The sequence below is a fragment of the Bubalus bubalis genome, chromosome 8 (assembly GCF_019923935.1).
Source record: "Bubalus bubalis isolate 160015118507 breed Murrah chromosome 8, NDDB_SH_1, whole genome shotgun sequence".
In the NCBI taxonomy this organism is placed as follows: domain Eukaryota; kingdom Metazoa; phylum Chordata; class Mammalia; order Artiodactyla; family Bovidae; genus Bubalus; species Bubalus bubalis.
Genome location: NC_059164.1, coordinates 87553375 through 87574496, shown reverse-complemented (window position 1 = coordinate 87574496; position 21122 = coordinate 87553375). Strand labels below are relative to the sequence as shown.

Genomic DNA, 21122 nt, shown 5'->3' with positions numbered 1-21122 from the left:
AAGTTATGACCAACCTAGACAGCATATTCTCTAAGCCAGGCTTCAGCAATATGTGAACCATGAACTTCGTGATATTCAAGCTGGTTTTAGAAAAGACAGAGGAACCAGAGATCAAATTGCCAACATCCGCTGGATCATGGAAAAAGCAAGAGAGTTCCAGAAAAACATCTTTTCTGTTTTATTGACTATGCCAAAGCTTTTTACTGTGTGGATCACAATAAACTGTGGGAAATTCTGAAAGAGATGGGAATACCAGACCACCTGACCTGCCTCTTGAGAAATCTGTATGCAGGTCAGGAAGCAACAGTTCGAACTGGACATGGAACAACAGACTGGTTCCAAATAGGAAAAGCAGTACGTCAAGGCTGAATATTGTCACCCTGCTTATTTAACTTATATAAAGAGGACATCATGAGAAATGCTGGACTGGAAGAAACACAAGCTGGAATCAAGATTGCCAGGAGAAATATCAGTAACCTCAGATATGCAGATGACACCACCCTTATGGCAGAAAGTCAAGAGGAACTCAAAAGCCTCTTGATGAAAGTGAAAGTGAAGACTGAAAAAGTTGACTTAAAGCACAACATTCAGAAAATGAAGATCATGGCATCCGGTCCCACCACTTCATGGGAAATAGATGGGAAAACAGTGGAAACAGGGTCAGACTTTATTTTTCTGGGCTCCAAAATCACTACAGATGGTGACTGCAGCCATGAAATTAAAAGACACTTACTCCTTGGAAGGAAAGTTATGACCAACCTAGATAGCATATTCAAAAGCAGAGACATTACTTTGCCAACAAAGGTTCGTCTAGTCAAGGCTATGGTTTTTCCTGTGGTCATGTATGGATGTGAGAGTTGGACTGTGAAGAAGGCTGAGTGCCAAAGAATTGATGCTTTTGAACTGTGGTGTTGGAGAAGACTCTTGAGAGTCCGTTGGACTGCAAGGAGATCCAACCAGTCCATTCTGAAGGAGATCAGCCCTGGGATTTCTTTGGAAGGAATGATGCTAAAGCTGAAACTCCAGTACTTTGGCCACCTCATGTGAAGAGTTAACTCATTGGAAAAGACTCTGATGCTGGGAGGGATTGGGGGCAGGAGGAGAAGGGGCCGACAGAGGATGAGATGGCTGGATGGCATCACTGACTCGATGGACGTGAGTCTGAGTGAACTCCAGGAGTTGGTAATGGACAGGGAGGCCTGGCGTGCTGCGATTCATGGGGTTGCAAAGAGTCGGACACGACTGAGCGACTGAAGTGAACTGAACTGAGACAGCATATTCAAAAGCAGAGACATTACTTTGTCAACAAAGGTCCGTCTAGTCAAGGCTATGGTTTTTCAGTGATCATGTATGGATGTGAGTTGGACTATAAAGAAAGCTGAGTGCCAAAGAATTGATGCTTTTGACTGTGGTGTTGGAGGAGACTCTTGAGAGTCCCTTGGACTGCAAGGAGATCCAATCAGTCCATCCTAAAGGAGATCAGTCCTGGGTGTTTATTGGAAGGACTGATGTGGAAGCTGAAACTCCAGTACTTTGGCCACTTGATGGGAAGAGCTGACTCATTGGAAAAGACCCTGATGCTGGGAAAGATTGAGGGCAGGAGAAGAAGGGGACGACAGAGGATGAGATAGTTGGATGGCATCACCGACTCAATGGACATGGGTTTGGTGAACTCCAGGAGTTGGTGATAGACAGGGAGGCCTGGTGTGCTGTGGTTCATGGGGTCGCAAAGAATCAGACACGACTTGAGCAACTGAACTGAACCGAATAATGGTTTAAAATTCATGGTCCAAAACAGCTGTTATCTTTGCACCAACGTAATAGATTCTCAGATTGATTATATTCTCTGCAGCCAAAGATGGAGAAGCTCTATACAGTCGGCAGAAAAGACCGGGAGCTGACTGTGGCTCAAATCATGAACTCTTTATTGCCAAATTCAGAATGAAAGAAAGTGGAGAAAGCCACTAGACCATTCAGGTATGACCTAAATCAAATCCCTTATGACTATACAGTGGAAGTGAGAAATAGATTTAAGGCACTAGATATGATAGAGTGCCTGATGAACTATGGATGGAGGTTCGTGACATTGTACAGGAGACAGGAATCAAGAACATCCCCAAGAAAAAGAAATGCAGAAAGGCAAAATAGCCGTCTGAGGAGGCCTTACAAATAGCTTTGAAAAGACGGAAAGCAAAAATCAAAGGAGAAAAGGAAAGATATACCCATTTGAATGCAGAGTTCAAAGAATAGCAAAGAGATATAAGAAAGCCTTCCTTAGCGATCAATGCAAAGAGATAGAGGAAAACAATAGAATGGGAAAGCCTAGAGATCTCATCAAGAAAATTAGAGATACCAAGGGACGATTTCATGCAAAGATAGGCTCAATAAAAGACAGAAATGGTATGGACCTAACATAAGAAGATATTAAGAAGAGGTGGCAAGAATACACAGAAGAACTATACAAAAAAGATCTTCACTACCCAGATAATCATGATGGTGTGATCACTCACTTAGAGCCAGACATCTTGGAATGTGAAGTCAAGTGGGCCTTAGGAAGCATCACTACGAACAAAGCTAGTGGAGGTGATGGAATTCCAGTTGAGCTATTTCAAATCCTGAAAGATGATGCTGTGAAAGTGCTGCACTCAATATACCAGCAAATATGGAAAACTCAACAGTGGCCACAGGACTGGAAAAGGTCTGTTTTCATTCCAATCCTAAAGAAAGGCAATGCCACAGAATGCTCAAACTACCGCACAATTGCATTCATCTCACACGCTAGTAAAGTAATGCTCAAAATTTTCAAAGCCAGGCTTCAGCAATATGTGAACCGTGAACTTCCAGATGTTCAAGCTGGTTTTAGAAAAGGCAGAGGAACCAGAGATCAAATTTCCAACATCCGCTGGATCATGGAAAAAGCAAGAGAGTTCCAGAAAAACATCTATTTCTGCTTTATTGACTATGCCAAAGCCTTTGACTGTGTGGATGACAATAAACTGTGGAAAATTCTGAAAGAGATAGGAATACCAGACCACCTGACCTGCCTCTTGAGAAACCTATATACAGGTCAGGAAGCAAGAGTTAGAACTGGACACGGAACAACAGACTGGTTCCAAATAGGAAGAAGAGTACACCAAGGCTGTATCTTGTCACCCTGCTTATTTAACTTATATGCAGAGTACATCATGAGAAACGCTGGGCTGGAAGAAGCACAAGCTGTAATCAAGATTGCCGGGAGAAATAGCAATAACCTCAGATAGGCAGATGACACCACCTGTATGGCAGAAGGTGAAGAAGAACTAAAGAGCCTCTTGATGAAAGTGAAAGAGGAGAGTGAAAAAGTTGGCTTAAAACTCAACATTGAGAAAACAAAGATCATTCATCCATTCCCATCATTTCATGGCAAATAGATGGGGAAACAGTGGCTGACTTTATTTTGGGGGCCTCCAAAAGTACTGCTGGATGGCATCACCGATGGACATGAGTTTGAGTGAACTCTTTGAGTTGGTGATGGACAGGGAGGCCTGGCATGCTGTGATTCATTGGGTTGCATAGTCGGACACGACTGAGCGACTGAAGTGAACTGAAAATTACTGCAGATGGTGATTGCAGCAATGAAATTAAAAGACGCTTACTCCTTGGAAGGAAAGTTATGACCAACCTAGACAGCATATTGGAAAACAGAGGCATTACTTTGCCAACAAAGGTCCATCTAGTCAAGGCCATGGTTTTTCCATTAGTCACGTATGAATGTGAGAGTTGGACTATAAAGAAAGCTGAGCGCCGAAGAATTGATGGTTTTGAACTGTGATGTTGGAGAAAACTCTTGGGAGTCCCTTGGACTGCAAGGAAATCCACCAGTGCATCCTAAAGGAGGTCAGATCTGGGTGTTCATTGAAAGGACTGATGTTGAGGCTGAAACTGCAATATTTTGGCCATCTGATGTGAATAGCTGACTCATTGGAAAAGACCATGATGCTGGGAAAGATTGAGGGCAGGAGGAGAAGGGGACGACAGAGGATGAGATAATTAAATGGCATCACCGACTCAATGGACAAGGGTTTGGGTGGACTCCGGGAGTTGGTGATGGACAGAGAGGCCTGGCGTGCTGTGGTTCATGGGGTCGCAAAGAGTAGGACAGGACGGAATGACTGAAGTGAACTGAACTGAACTGAATAGGTGCTCAATAAACATTTGATGAATAAATACATCCAACACCAGTTTTCTTAAATAGCTAGTAAGACCATAAAGACTGCTTGTGCCTCATCCTAAGGCAATAGCTGTTTTTAATCTGGCTCCATTTTCCTTCACTGTTTGAGATTGTTTGTTACTACTTTTATATTCCTCCTTTTCCAGTCCTCAGCATTGTTTGTTGTTTTTATTTTTAAATACTGTTCTTTGTGGAGCCTTCTGTCTTTGATGTATGCTTTTTTAATTTCTACCCTTCTCTCTCTCTCTTTTTTTTTTTTTTTTTCTTTTTCTGGTTATTTCTCATTGTGGAAATTACCAGGTGATAAAAAATCTCTTCTTTCCGGAATGAATTATTTGTGCTTTCTTTTTCTAGATGATTTTTACTCTTATTTACCACTTACTAATCTTGTTTCTATTTTTCAAATGGGTGATTTCTGTATTGGGTTGTTAGGTTACCATGGAACAAAAGTGTTATTATAAGTTAATTATTTAGGAAATTGCTCTTTGAGATCACTGTATAATTAATTATCAGAATTCAAATTTTTATAGTTAATTTTTTTCATGGAGAAACAACCAAACTCCTTATCTTTCTTAACTTTTAATATTCCATTTATGTTTCATATTAAAATTTCATGTTCAGGACAATAATGTGGCATTTCGTATAAATATGTCATCACAGTAAGAATATATTTAAAGCTTAGCTTTTATGTAATAAGAAAACTTAGCATTAATTTTTGCAAGTTAGATTTAGGAACTTGGGGTTACAAATGCACATAAAAAAAGCTGAAATGTTTTGACTAGTAATCTAGACCATTGGGATTGCAGAGAAGACTTTAATTTATTCAGTCAAATGATTTCTTTTTTCACAGTTTATTTTTAATATTCATTGAAAATGTCTGAACTTTTTTTAACACCATTGTATTTTTTTTCATTAATAAAACAATAATCATTGTAGATAATTATTAAGTATTACATCATAGTACTTGTTGTAGACAGTTGATTGCCAAGCAAGGATCTGTAAGTCCTGATATTTTTTAGCCTTTTCCCTGTCATCTGGTTCTATAATAAATAAATGTTTTCTTTACTTAAAATTCTTATTCTGACCTGTTACATAATGTGGTTGTTCTGATAGTGTGACTTGAGACTTATTCAAGATGAAACCCCTTTTAACAAAGTATTAATATAGAGGTACTCGGAAGAAGTGGCCTTTTCCGTAGTTTTGGGTCGCTGCAGTTGCTAGTATGTGTGGGGAGGTAGCATTGACTCTGAGAAGAGAGCCTGCTTCCTAAGACTGTCCTGACTGTGGAAAGGGATAAACAATCCCCCCCCTTGTTATGAATCATTTATGCTTTAAACTTTGTCTATTTCAAGATAATTTCGTACTTACAGAAAAGTTGTAAATGCAGTACAAAGAATTCCTGTTTACCCTTCAAACATGTTTGTCAAGTGTTTATAGCATTTTACCATGGTTTTCTCTATGTGTATGTATATGCATATTATTATTTTCTGAATCACTGGAGAATAAGTTGCTGATATGATGCCCCAAATATTTGAGGATTTGTATCCTAAAAAAAGGTCAGTCTCTTTGCATTATCATAGTATCATTATCAAAATCATACTATGCAATTTTTAATTTAACATGTGTTTGCTTACCTGGGCAAAGTACAGGTGAAGTAGAATATAGACTTATAAAACTTTTAGGTACTTAAGGGAATTACAGTCTACTAATAATCAATTTTGGAGAAGGAAATGGCAACCCACTCCAGTGTTCTTGCCTGGAGAATCCCATGGACGGAGAAGCTTGGTAGGCTGCAGTCCATGGGGTCGCACAGAGTCGGACACAACTGAAGTGACGCAACAACAGCAGCAATAATCAATTTAGAAAATTATTCCATTTTAGAATAAGATGTGTGATGTGACAAGATTTTAAACAGGATATTGTGTTTCTAGAAACATGAAGGAAAAGCAGTCGTTTCAACCTAGAGAATCAGGGAAATGCTTCTTGACTGTTGCAGTCAACCCCAGAGAGGTGGAAGTGCCCTGCCGAAGGACAGTGGTAGGGATTCACATCCCAGAATTCATCCTCCATTTTATTTCTGTCCTTGACAGTAAAAGTTCTGAGGACTGACGAACTGTTGGAATAACTCAGCACTAAAATGTCAGCAATGCTTGAGATAGGTCAGATTCTGTTTCTACGAAAGTTGATATAGTACTTTTTTTTCTTTTAATTATTAACAAATTTTCACCCTAACATTATTGAGCTTAAGAAACAGACTGATTTCCTTTCCTAAGCACTTGTCCTTAGGTTGTTTTTCAAGAGTACCTTCTTGATTATGAAAGACAAGAAGTAGTTGAGTTGATTAGCTGTAATTAAAGGAATGGAAGGAATGTTTTTAAAAACTTAATTAAGCCACTGTCAATCTAGAGTTTTAGGGATAGTCACTGTTTTTATTATTTCTGGCATTTGTATATTAAATGTTATGCTAGTCTTTATAATTATTCTGAATTAATCAGAAAAGGCTTTTATAAGGTGCTGTAATATATAGTTTTCAGACTTTGACAGTTTAAGAAGGAATGAAATAGGCACACTTAGACTGACAGTAACATTGTACCAAATTTTAAAAATTGTATTACTGAAAATTGCTTATTAGTTGTGTTCTTTAGTATTAAAATTTTGTAAATTGTTTTAGACTAAGGTTTATAACGCCAACCATACTTGTGTAGAGAATATAAAATTGTTTCCCAGATCTTAGATTTTGTTTTACATTTATGTAAATATTTAAATGAGATTTGGGGGTATTTGTGATTGTTGTTAAGTCCATATATACATCCAGACAGTGTTTTGCACTGTTAATGTTTGTTCCTTTGACAAGGGAATTTCCATAACGGAATTTCAAACTCTTTAATAATACATTTTTTTTTTCTTTTGCAAGCTGTAACTTCTTGTTTTCTAGTTAAATAATAAAGTCAGAAGCTTCTTAGGATTTTTTCTTGGTATCTAAATTCCTAATTGTTTTTCTTTTTAGAAATAACCACATTTTTATAGCACCATATTAAAAGAGCTGTAATTTATATGAATTTTCCTTGGAAAACAAGTTTTCTCATCTGATTTTTTAAGTTTTCAACTTGATTTTTAACATCTTTGGTTAATAGATACAAAATCTATTTTTCTGATACTTTCAGTGCTAGGGGTTTAGGGTCACAATGCCTGTGGAGGTGTCATGTTAAGACTGTACACTTACAGCTCACTGGTATGTTCTAAGCAGGCCAAGGGCACACCCACATTCTTCAATCTACTTTTTTAAAACCCAGTGTCCTAGTTTCTGAGCTGTCTTCGTAATTTTTCAACTGGCTCTTGTGGAATTTTTCCTGCTGCTTTGTGTCCTGTTCATGGCTGTCTATGAAATATAAAGATGAGTTTGGTCTGCAAAAGTTAAAAACATCATCAATCACTGTTACCTGGGAAAGTCTTTCTGAAATTTTGATCTCTAGCAGAACACTGACTTCTGAGTTTATTAATTGGTCTTTGAAATTCTCTTATCAAGAGAAGGCATTCCCCAGGCATAGTTATGTAACCCAAAACAGTTTCATCTCTAAATCTTAATGTAGTCTGTCTTTTTTTCACAATGCCCAGTATTCATTGAACTGATGTACCAAATCAGAATTGTCTCTTATTTGTGGTTATTTAAATATCTTCTGTTTTTAAAACATAATTTATATTTATATAAATATTTTGTTTTTATTTATATTAAAAATACAATTTTTAGTTTTATTTTATATTATTTCCTTAATTTCTAGTTTAGGAGTAAGATTTCTGGGTCAGAAAAAATTATTGTTTTCAGAGGATTTATAAGTGCTGACCTGTAAATGGGTGTGTTACTCTTACAAAAATTGGAATTGAATAATAGTTCCATGTTAGATTGTAGTATATCAGTTCAGTTCAGTTCAGTCACTCAGTCGTGTCCGACTCTTTGCAACCCCATGAATTGTAGTAGATAGGAAACTTAATTTAGAATTAAATGAAAGTTTTGATTGTGTCATGATATCATCATGAGGGAGGTGGCAGCTACAAAACCCTAATGCATGTTCTAAGGTATCCATTGCACACAATGAATTAACTCCTTTCCTGTGCATCTAAAAGGGTAATGGGAGAATTGGGACAATAGTCACTCAGATCGTTTCCATATCTTCATTATAGCTTTCAAGCCGTATGGCCAGGTGCACTTCACTTAAAATCTTTTTTTCCCTCAGTTTTACCATCTTTAAAAAAGGAGATGTTAGAATTCATCTTTCAATATATGTTCAAAGTTACCAGCACTGTAATTAATAAGCATAAATCTTGCTTATTACCTATAAATCTTAATACCTATATTTAAGGGGTTAACTATTTTATGGAAGTCAGACTTTACTAATAGCTACTACTTTGTTGCTCAGATGTTCATTTTATGGGCTTCCCTGGTGGCTCAGCTGGTAAAGATCCGTCTGCAGTTGCGGGAGATCTGGGTTTGATCCCTGGGTTGGGCGGGTCCCCTGAAGAAGGGAAAGATTACCCACTCCAGTATTCTGACCTGGAGAATTCCATGGATTATATAGTCCATGGGGTTGCAAAGAGTTGACCACAACTGAGCAACTTTCACTTTCACTTCATTTTATTGGAAAACAGTATATAGTACTGGGAGTAAGAATACAGGATCTGAAGTTATAAATTGCCTGGATTAGAATTTCAGTTCTGCTACTCAACTGTGTGATATTGGGCAAAGTATCCTCTGTAACCTTGGGTTTCTTAAGCATAAAATGAAGCTTTAATAGTAATAAAAATTGAGTTATATTTAAAAGTGCTTTTGAGCGCATTTCTTATACATGTTAAGCCTCAATGCATATTAACTTTTAATAATTATTTTTAGTATAGTTATTGTATTAGTTATGTATTGCTACATAAGAAATTAGTTCAAAACATAGCTTAAAATAATGATAAATGTTTATTATGTTTTTGTTTCTTTGGGTCCAGAATTTAGGAGCAGGTTGGCAGGGGGTTCTGGTTCAGTCTCTTGTGTGAGATTGCATTCAAGGTGTTAGTAGGGGCTGTTATCATAGTGTAATTTTGAATCTAATGGTTATAAATTTGATGTTTTGCAGACCATGTCTTCGGCAGTGGTACAGTTATATGCGGCAGATCGGAACTGTATGTGGTCAAAGAAGTGCAGTGGTGTTGCTTGTCTTGTTAAGGACAATCCACAGAGATCTTATTTTTTAAGAATATTTGATATCAAGGTGAGTTTTGTTTTGCCTTCACTTAAAGTGTAGATGATTAGGTTTTCTGCCTCAATTGTAATTTAGTATAGATTTGTTTATCCTTTATGTAATATTTAAATTATACTTAATATTAGAAGAGTGAAGCTTGGTTTGAGATATTGAAGCATGGACATTGTGATCAAATTGGCAGTAAACCCTAAGCCAAATGTGAATAGTTGCCCATTTTCTCTATCCACATATTAAAGGTTTTGCTGGTTTGTCTGTTTTTATTCTTTTGGATCTGGACTTTTCCCACATTCTCTTATTTTCTAATGGTACTCTTTTTACTCCATCCTGTCCATCACAGACTAGCATATATAGTTCTTGCAGGGAACTATGCTATGCTATGCTAAGTCACTTCAGTTGTGTCCGACTCTGTGCGACCCCATAGACGGCAGCCCACCAGGCTCCCCCGTCCCTGGGATTCTCCAGGCAAGAATACGGGAGTGGGTTGCCATTTCCTTCTCCAGTGCCTGAAAAGAGAAAAGTGAAAGTGAAGTCGCTCAGTCGTGTCCGACTCTTAGCGACCCCATGGACTGCCGCCTACCAGGCTCCTCTGTCTATGGGATTTTCCAGGCAAGAGTACTGGAGTGGGGTGCCATTGCCTTCTCCTTGCAGGGAACTATAAAAGTATATCTTAGCTTGGTATGTTCTTATTTACTGCAGCCTGGATTTAAAGTATTATACAATATCTATAGTAATGTATTTGCTGCGTATTTTATGTTGTTTCTCAGCATAGGTATATTCAGATTTTCCCAGCTTTGTATCCCTCTGTCTCAAGTGTAAATCCAGCTTGTCTTAGATTGGATGCCCTTTGTCAGGAATTCATCTCTGATAGTCACTGTAAAAATCATCTTTTTGCTGAGATGAAGTCTCTGTTTATCTTTTAAAATCTTTTCTGTGGGTAAGCCTCCTTACTTAATATTTATGTGTAGCAATAAGTATAATAGAGTTGTAGTTACCAAAAAAAAAAAAAAAAAAGTGACTTTGAACTCCTGGACAGTACTTATGATTAAATAGGGTGTAATCAAACTGCTTTACTTTTCTGAGCTTCGGCTTATTTATTTGTAAAGTGCACTGACCCTCTGGGTCTGTTGCAGAGTATTTCCCTGAGAGTAAGTTTAAGTCACTGCCCTTTGTAAATTAGTAATTTGTAACACCCATTTCACATACTTCAAGACAGCTGAGAGATGTGGTGTACTCCTGTTACTAACAGAAGTTTAACCATAGCAGCGATTCTGGGGAGTGGGGAACACAGGCATAGTTTAAAAGACACTCCTAAGTCCTTTGATATGTTTCTCATCAGCAAGGAGAAGCACTATTTAGAAAGCAGATATACATAGAACTCCACTGAGAAGAAGGGGATTCCATTATAAAGGTCATAATGTGTGTGGTGGTAGTTTAGTTGCTAAATCATGTCCAACTCTGTGCAACCCCATGGACTGCAGACCATTAGGCCCCTCTGTCCATGGAATTCTCAGGCAAGAATACTGGAGTGGGTTGCCATTTCTTTCTCCAGGAGATCTTCCCGACCCAAGAATTGAACCCAGGTCTCCAGCATTGCAGGCAGATTCTTTACCAACTGAGCTATGAGGGAAGCCCCATTACATGTGTACAGCATTTTAAAATATTTTTGAATTGGTGGTCTAGGTGGAACCTTGCATTTCACAATAGGGCTGTGATTATATTTCCCTAACCAGTCATCTCCAATTATAGATAACCATTGCTAAATACTTAAAATTAGCCACATTTGGTATTAAGGTTAATTATATTTCTTATACTAGGGCTATCGATATGACAGTCACTCATGGATCCCTTAACCATAGTTTAACCTTGTACACTTCAATCATTCTCTTTCTGCTCATGATTGATAGTACTTATACCAATGTTTAATTAGGAGTTCAGTTCAGTTGCTCAGTCATGTGACCCCATGGACTGCAACACGCCAGGCTTTCCTGTCCATCACCAACTCCCAGAGCTTGCTCAAACTCATGTCCATTAAGTCGGTGTTGCCATCCAACCATCTCATCCTTTGTCGTCCCCTTCTCCTCCTGCCTTCAATCTTTCCCAGCATCGAGGTCTTTTCCAGTGAGTCAGTTCTTCTCATTAGGTGCCCAGAGTATTGGAGCTTCAGCATCAGTCCTTCCAATGAATATTCAGGACTGATTTCCTTTAGGATGGACTGGTTTGTTCTCCTTGCTGCCCATGGGACTCTCAAGAGTCTTCTCTAACACCACAGTTCAAAAGCATCAATTCTTTTGCAGAATTAATCAGAATTAATTTTGGAGAATTAATGATAATTTATTAGTAATAAATCAATTAATTAGGAGACCACTCTGCAAAAGTTAGAAGTTCAAAGATTGTTAATGAACAGTACAGAGAAGGCATATTTGACCCTCTCAGTGTCTACAGAATTGAGGAAAAAAGAAAGAAATCCAGTAATACTTGATAGTGTACACTCTAAATACTGCTGATAGAACTATGCTTTGATAATCAGTGTATATACAAAAGAATCTTACCACTTCTAACATTGATGATCTAGTAATTGTTCTAGATATGTATTTGACCAAGTATGTATTTGGAAATGCTTGGCTAACAGGATTATATCTTAGCATACTGAGTTCAACTCACTTGGTATGTAATTTTTATGAAAGAAACATTAACCAATATTTACTGTTTTGTTGCTACTTATTAAATTGTGTGATATGTTGTTTATGTATTATACATATATGTGCTCTGTGTGTAAAGGCTATTAATATAAACAGTGCCCTAATATGAGTCATCTCCTTTAGTTTTGTTCCTTTTCTTTTTTATTCCTAGAGGTTTTCTTATTGGTGACTCTTATTTCAACTTTTATTTTTTCTAGGATGGAAAACTATTGTGGGAACAAGAGCTATACAATAACTTTGTATATAATAGTCCTAGAGGATATTTTCATACCTTTGCTGGAGATGTAAGTCATATTTCCTTTATTTCCCTGTTTAGTGTAATTGTGTTTACATTTGTCTGTGGAAAGTATGTGCTTTTTGTGTAAATCCATTGTATAAAATATAAGGAATTATTTTACTTTTAAAAGCCTAGTCACAGATATTACGGCTTAATAGGAAGCAATGGCTAAGATTTTAAGGGAAAAAAAAGGTTTCCGAGAGGAATGTAAATGTAACTTGGCATGTAGAAGAGGTTTCTTTTTCATCTTCTCTGTCTTTGGATATATAGTTTTAACCTGTCTGTGTGATTTTGGACAAATAGTTTAACTCTCTGAATTTTAGTTTTCCTGTCTATAAAAATGAAACCTCTAATCCATGGTAACTTTAAAATATTGAAGATTATATTGCCATACAAATTCTTTTGTGAAAGAATAGTTCATGACCTAGAAGAGTACTAAAATGTAATGTTAGCTGTTCACTTCTCTCCAACTCTTTGCAACCCCATGGACAGTAGCCCACCAGGCTTCTCTTTCCATGGATTCTCCAGGAAAGAATACTGGAGTGGGTAGCCATTCCCTTCTCCAGGGCATCTTCCTGACTCAGGAATTGAATCCAGTTCTCCCGCACTGCAGTCAGAATCTTTATTGCCTGAGTCACCAGGGAAAGTGAGACAGGGGAAACAGAATTTTAAAAATTTATTGCCTGTACCTGGGAACAGGGCTTCTTTGGTGGGTCAGGGGTAAAGAATCCACCTACACTGCAGGAGATGCGGGTTCGACCCCTGGGTTGAGCAGATCCCCTGGAGAAGGAAATAGTAACCCACTCCAGTATTCTTGTTTGGGAAATTCATGGACAGAGGAGCCTGGAGGGCTGCAGTCCATGGGGTCACAAAAGAGATGGACACAACTTAGCAACTAAACAGTGACAACAACAGCAACATACTGGGGGACAATGTTAAAATGATTTTTGTACTACATACTCACAGGAGTTGCCTGAGGGAGGACTAGATTGAGTGACTTTAATACTCTTTGTTTGCATATTTGTATTTCCTAGATTTTCTACAATAAAAGGTTGGATTAGATGATATATCTGTCTTTTCAAAATGTATTTTCTTCTTTCTTTGTTATTTTTCACATTTTTCTTCATTGTATGTAAATATATGTACATACATAAAAGTGTGGACTAAATGCCATTATAATGTCAAGTGTGTTCTCACACTTTTAATAATGTACATGAATACCTGTAATTAAGCTGCAAAATAAAATCATAAAAAAGAAAGAGTTGATCTGCATTTGATCAGTGTTTCTAGTGTTTGCCTTTTCAAATCCAAATGTTTACAGAGCTCTATTGAAGGATCAAATTGTGTTCACTCTTTTTTTTTAATTGAAGATGAAGTATCAGTTTAACATTTGAGTGTCTACTGTAACATAATAGTAGTCTTTTACTCTACCTTCTCCATGCTTTTTGCCTTCTTAAATTATTCAAGTGATAAAGTAAGTTCTTGTGTGCTAATAAAGTGAAGCTTGCTTTCTTCAGAAATGTACTTTTGTTGGTTATTAACTTTTTTGTTAAATAAAGCTAAATTTATGGGTTTTGTTGTGTACCTTTTCTGTTGAAAATATTTCAGACCTGTCAAGTTGCTCTTAATTTTGCCAATGAAGAAGAAGCAAAAAAATTCCGAAAAGCAGTTACAGACTTGTTGGGACGACGACAAAGGAAATCTGGTAAGCATTTTTTAAAAATTTCTTTAAACAGGAGATGGCTGTGGCTTACGGGACAGATCTGTTCTACCATCTATTTTTGTAAACAAAGTTTTATTAAAAACAACTATACTCGTTGGTTTACATATTGTCCTTGACTATATTTTCTCCCACAACACAGTTGTATAGTTGACAAAGACTATGAAGCACAAAGCCTAAAGTAATTACTATCTGGCCCTTTACACAAAACAGGTTGCTAATTTTCCCTTTAAAAAACTGACTATTTTTATTGGGTTGATTTTTTTTTTTTTTTTTTTTAAGAGAACGCCAATGATCTTTTTTGTTGATAATATTTAACATACACTGACTCTTAATGTTTGCATTTTTATTTCATTATTTGTAACTCACATTTTAAAAAGTATTTTATATTCTGTGAACAAAGACTTTAGGCAAGCCTAGAAGCAGATATGCAAAGTTGCAAACAAGATCTGTAAACATTGCTTTTTCTGTTTGGTACCTAATGTTGTATGTTATAAAATCATAAGGAACTTAGTTTAATGCACAAGACTCTAATATATATAAGACATTAGCAAATGATGCAGGATAATATAGAGCTTTAAATTCATTGATGTAGAACTAACTACTCAACAGTAGTCAACTACCAGGCATTCCTGTTGTAAAGTGGGAGAAGGGTGATTAGGAAAGGTAAACCTCTCCAGAATCATCTTAAGCAGATCACTTGTAGGACAGATAGCTTATGGGAGATGCAACCAGCAAATAGACCCCCTTGAAACTAGCTATGCTCATATATTCCTTGAAAAGTCTTTTTGTACGTCCAAGTATACGTTACCCCAGTTTGAAAATCACTGTATTCAGGGATCTGCTTTATCAGTAAGAGGAAATAAATCATGAAAAAGGACAGGAATATAAAGGCATGTGTTACATTTTATACATGTTAACTTATTTTAATAGGTTTCCAAGGAGGAGGTAATGTGCAAAATGAAAATAAAATGAACTGAGTTGTTGCCTCACTGTCATCTTATTATATCCTCTTTGTAATGAGTGCATAGAATTATTAGGCACCTATTTTTTACTCCTTTTTGTAGCCAGGGTTGTTTACCGCTTGATTCCATGCTGTGGAAGAATTTAATTCTGTGGAAGAATTTGAGGTTCAGTTCCTATTTCAGTGATGTGTTGTGGTGCTAGGCCAGAGGCTCCCTGGAACTCCTTTTAGTCAAACTATGTGACATTTTCAATATAAAAACAAGTTTAAAACACCTCTTACCATATGGAATAATTGACTTTGAAATAGATAGGTCACCTAAAGGTGTCTTTCACCTGGTGCAGGAATTCTGTTTATACAGTTCTTGAGATTTTAGTCATAGTGTTTCAGAAGCAGAAAGATGGAAACCCACATGGGAGACAGCTGATTCATCACTGGGCATCCTGTCATGCTAAGTCAGCCTTCAGCCTCGCCTCTCTTTAACTTAGATGCATGGGGACCACCTTTTGGAGCAACAAATAATCAGCCAGTTTTAATTTGGAAGCCATCTACCTACCGTGCCCTCCTTACGCCTTCACTTCTTTACCTTAACCACTTCCATTTTGTTATTCCTCACATAATATAATTTATAGACTCACTGTCTGTATATTGTGCTCTGAATGCACTATAGATTTTTATATCTTCTTCAAATGATCCACATTTAGAAAATGGTCCTGCTTCAAATATGATGTTCAGGTTTGAATGTAGTACTCCAACCATGGTATGACTAGTACTGTGATACTAAAAACTTCCCCTGATATGATTAAACGCTGTTCTGCTAATGTTTCTAGCAAATACTTTACACCATTTGCTTTCATTTTTAGTTCAACCAAAGGTTCTCTTTTTTCCTTAACATGGTACTCAAGCTAGGATAGTGTTATATTTTTAAGTAATTGTATTTTAGAACTTATACTCTGAACTTTACATTATCTCAGCATATTTCCATGTTTGTTTCACCACCAGTTTAAGAAGTATTTCCTCTCTGGATGCAGATGTAACATCACCTTGGAAACTAGAGATTTGACATTCATGGACACAGGATGTGCTTATATCAAATGTTTCAGAAAATTACTTCATCAGACCACCAGATGGAGTAATCCATTTGTATTTCCCATTGCCAGGATTTTCAAATTGCCCCTCAATTAAATCCTATTAATTTTAGGATTGTGACTGTTTAGAAACTAAATATTTTATTATATTTTTATTTATGGTATTTGGAAAATTTGGAATATTTTGGAAATATGATTTTGGAAAATTTTGTATTACAAAAATCTGTGGAAATTGTGTTTGTTGGAAATTCTTCAACCACTTTTGAACTTTAGTGAAAGGAAAATTGTGTCAAACCTAGTATGAATGCACGACTATGAGTATGAATGCAATAGGTTAATAGCAGTTCTCTTGGTATTACTCCTACTTAGTTGGCTATAGTTTTTCAGTGTTATTTGTCTGCGCCCATACTTAGGCGTCTGTAGGTGTTTTCATTAGCTTCATGCTTTCATTCAGTCCTGTAGCTTTAAATACTATTTGCTGCTGACTCCCAAAATTTTATCTACCCCCTTTGACCTCATTTCTGACCTTCAGACTTGTGTGCTCCAGTTGTGTGTCAGAATAGCCTTCAAACTTATATGTATGAACAGAACACTTAATCCAGGCTCCCCAACCTGATTTAGACCTGCTCCTACTCTCCTGGTCTTCCCTGTCCCAGTAAAAGGCATTGGCTCCACCTTGTCACTCTGGCTCACAATGGTTCTTCATAAACCCTATCAGTGAGTCCTATTGTCTCTACCTTCAAAAACGTGTCTTGAGTCTGTTTCTCACCACCTCTGTTGCTACCACCCTAATCCAAGCCACCGTCGTTTGTCATCTGGACTACCTAACACTCTCACTTGTCCCTCCGCTGTCACTGTATGCCCCTTACTCTCTCTTTTCCACATAATAACCAGGCAGAACTTTTAAAAACAGATTAGATCATGCCACTTCTGTTCAAAACCTTCTAAGAGCTTCCTATCATATATGAAATACAGTTTATATTCCTTAATCCATGTCTTATGGGATCCTACATGCTCCAGTTCCCTGGTTTCCCTTCTGACTTCTCTCCTTCCACTCTTCCTTTGGTTCACTGCAGTCCAGTATTATGGTTTTGCCTTTATGCTGTTCTCTCCTGAGGGCCTTTAAATATGTTCCCTCTCTTGCTTTATTCAAATGGTGCCCAAATGTCAGTTCCTCAGAGAAACTCTTATTAACCACTTATAAGAATAAGACAGAGTTTAGATGAGTTAATTTTTTATGTTGGTTTTTGTATTACGTATGTCTAATAATATTCTTTCAATTTATTTCCTAACAGAGAAAAGACGAGACCCCCCAAATGGTAAGCTCTTCAATAATTATTGATCAAAAAATTTTAGGTTGTTATTTAATCCTTGTAGAAACAAGTATCATCGACATTGTGCTCAGTTGCTTCAGTCATGCCCAACTCTGTGCAACCCTATGGACTGTAGGCCACCAGGCTTCTCTGTCCATGGGATTTTCCAGACAAGAAAACTGGAGTGGGTTGCCGTTTCCTTCTCCAGGGGATCTTCCAACCGAGGGATTGAACCCAAGTCTCTTACATCTCGGGCATTGGCAGCCAGGTTCTTTATCACTAGCGCCACCTGGGAAGCCCCATCATACACATTAATACCTACTATTTAATATGTATGATTAAATACTGTAGTTTATTGTGTTCTTATTTTAAAATAAATAATAGGTGGGGACTTAGAAATGTACTATTCTTCGGCTTTTTTCTAGGATGAGGGAAGACAACAAGGGTGCTGTTCACTAGCACTTACATCTTAATTCCTTATGTACAGTTGATTTAAGTTCAAAAATTATACAAACTGGTCTTAATGTTTTCCTTAAAAAAAACAGTAAATGTTATCTATTATATCTCTTCATTTCCTGCTTTCATGTTTCTTTTTTTTCTGATTTCAAAAGATTATTTTGCAATGGGAATATGAAACTAGCCACTTTAAGAATGAACACTTAACTATTCTAGTATGTTTAAATAAATAGTAGCTGTGCTGATGTGTTTAGAACACATACTAGCTGCACATAATCCTCTTTAATTTGATAATGAAGTAATGTGGATTGAAGTATTAGTAACTGAAATAATATAGATTCATTTATTTAAAATATATGTAGTTATACTAAAGAATAAAAACAGGATACTAAGATATAAAGGACAAAGTCCTAGATCTTTTGTGCAGAGTTTCATCCTGGATCCCATAAACTCTGACTGAAGTTTTGTGCTAAATGTTGTATATATGTTCTTTTCTCTGGGGAGAGGGGATCCATGGCTTTCATCACATTGAAATGGGATCCCTGATCCTATGACAGTAAAGAACTGTTGTTCCAGGAGCCTTTGTTATAGTGGGGAATATAGCTGCTGCTTTTTCAAAGGCATCTCAATTCTCTCATCAGAATGGCATTGAAACATGTAAAATATCATGTATGAAATGAGTTGCCAGTCCAGGTTCGATGCACGATACTGGATGCTTGGGGCTGGTGCACTGGGAAGACCCAGAAGGATGGAATGGGGAGGGAGGAGGGAGGAGGGCTCAGGATGGGGAACACATGTATACCTGTGGCGGATTCATTTTGATATTTGGCAAAACTAATACAATTATGTAAAGTTTAAAAATAAAAGTAAAAAAAAATGTAGGATGATTATTCAGGGAAACACTTAATATAGTACAGAGTTCTTAATATATGACAGCTGTTGGTGGTAGTTGGTTTTTGTTTCTTTTAAACCAACATATTACTTTCTGATTTTGTCCTTAAATTTGTTTTTGTGATATAATAACATGAACCAGACATTGCTGTATTAAATTTTGGATTATTTACCTTATTAGAATTTTTTTAAAAACTTGACTACCTTCAATAGTACTTAATATGTGCCAAGCATTGTATACTTTGACTTTCTCTTTGAATGGAAATTTTTAATACTTAGGTTACAGGACTGCTTGGGGATAAATAAAGTAATCAGTGTTTAGCATGGTGCTTAATACTAGTTACCATTGATGAAGACAGTGACAGTGATCATACTCACAGCTACCCTTTAATGGTCATTTGCTACCTGCCAGGCACTGTCCAGAAACCAATTGAAGTAGCTGCTATTATCCCTGATGTAGACGAGAAGACTGGCACAGATAGGTGACTTGCTCAGGGTCACAGAACTAGGAAAGTGGAGCAAGATTCAGTCTCAAGTGTTCCAGCTCCAGAGCCTGGCCCCGTAACCACTGTGCTGTAACCACTGTGCTACATCAGGATAGTTTTGAAGGAAAAACTGAGACCTAGAGAGGGTACGTAACATGCCTTGAGGTGTGCAGCTAGTATGTCACGGAAACAAGGGAAGCAGAGCAGCTGAGCCAGAAATCTTTCATCTGTGAACCTTTAATGTAGCATTAGAAGTTTTTCCACTTGTGTGCTCAATATTTTAATCTCCTCTTTTAATTTATTAAACTATTTGCCCTTCTGTGAGCATATATTAAGTACCAGTGTGGAAGGCTTCCTAGTATTAGCATCTTTAGGGAAAGTAATCTGAGATTATAAAGTGTAGATGTTGTACAAATAACATAATTAAAGTTAAGGATGTAAGTACTTTTTGATTTTTGTAATTTAATCAATACATATAAAATATGTTTTTGAAGAGGCACCTAATCCACAATGGTTTGAATTTGGATATTCTTTATGTGACAATGATGTCTTATAATTTTATTACCCCTAGTAAGAAATACTCATAATTAAATGTAGTTTCTTTCTCTGAAATGGTTCTTGGTTTAAAATCTTAAGATATAGTTTTAACCTTTTGGTACAGTGGTCTTTTTTTCATTAAATAAACAAAATTTAAAAATGGTATTGTTAAAAAATTATACAGCATGTGTTGCCAATATTTGCATACTTATTTATTTATAAGATACACGTACAATTATTAATAGAAATTTTCATATTTTTCCCTGCAGTGCAGTTGCTTGCCTTGCTCTCCCCATAGTGGAGAGAGGACTCAGGAAGGTGGCCTATTGCTTTTCTGCATTTGCTGCGTTGCCACTAGGTGGCAGTGGATACTTTTAACTGCCTTGCAGAGTCCATGCAGGGGCTTTGTCCCAATCCTCATTTCGATCAGTCTAGCTGACCTTTTCAAATTATAACTGTAAAAAAGACACTTTATGTAGAAGTAACATGTATTCCTGCCCTAAAGTACAATGAGGACAAGTGTTTTCCTCATTAACTCCTAATCCATACACTTTTTTTTTCTTTATTGGTCAACCTCAACTTTTAACTTAGACGCTTTCCAATGATTTGTTCTCAGCTTCATGACTGCTTGACATCAGAGGTCACTAGGCCACCTGTTTCTCAACTATTTTACCTTGGTGAGAGCTCTCTGCTTTTTATGTAATTAAGCGGAAGAGTTTAGTTTGTTCTTTTAGTTTTAAATGTAACTAGAAATGCTGTTGAGTGAGAATATTAAAAAACCTTTTCTCTGATAGTTGTCGTTCATCAGAGGAAGGTAATTTGTCATAACTGCTTTTTGAAAAAGAAGGGAAACAGCCTCCCTTCATTATGTATTTATGTAATACTTGTTCTTAGGGTGAATGTAATTTCAGAAATGGAATAAGTAAAGTTTACTAGAAATGATTTATTTCTGTTACCATATCTTTCATAAACTTTATTTTAAAAGTGATTCTGTACTTTATACAAGTTATTAATTTTTTAGTCTGTCACTTTTAACTATTTAATTAGGCTTTAGAACATTATTTTAAATTTATTTCCTAACATCTTCAAACTGTAAAGTAAATGCTGCCAACAAAAATAGCCAAATACTTAGTCTCTTGAATGTGTAAAAAGCCCTTTTTTCTAAATTTTGAAACTCATAACCATTTCTTGTAACAGTTGGACCACAAACTAAGAGAACTGATGAATTGGTAAAGACAT

At 36.6% G+C, this 21122-nt stretch overlaps 1 protein-coding gene across 2 annotated transcripts in view; it reads left to right on the top strand.

The window, feature by feature from the left end:
• The window catches only part of WASL (WASP like actin nucleation promoting factor), an 85469-nt gene that overhangs the window by 34109 nt on the left and 30238 nt on the right, over positions 1–21122 (top strand). For both annotated transcript variants that reach the window (XM_044946835.2, XM_006060582.4), the window contains exons 2-5: positions 9328–9462; positions 12350–12436; positions 14038–14134; positions 17497–17520. In XM_044946835.2, coding sequence (XP_044802770.1) covers positions 9328–9462; positions 12350–12436; positions 14038–14134; positions 17497–17520 — 343 coding nt within the window. The remainder of the gene's footprint in view (positions 1–9327; positions 9463–12349; positions 12437–14037; positions 14135–17496; positions 17521–21122) is intronic.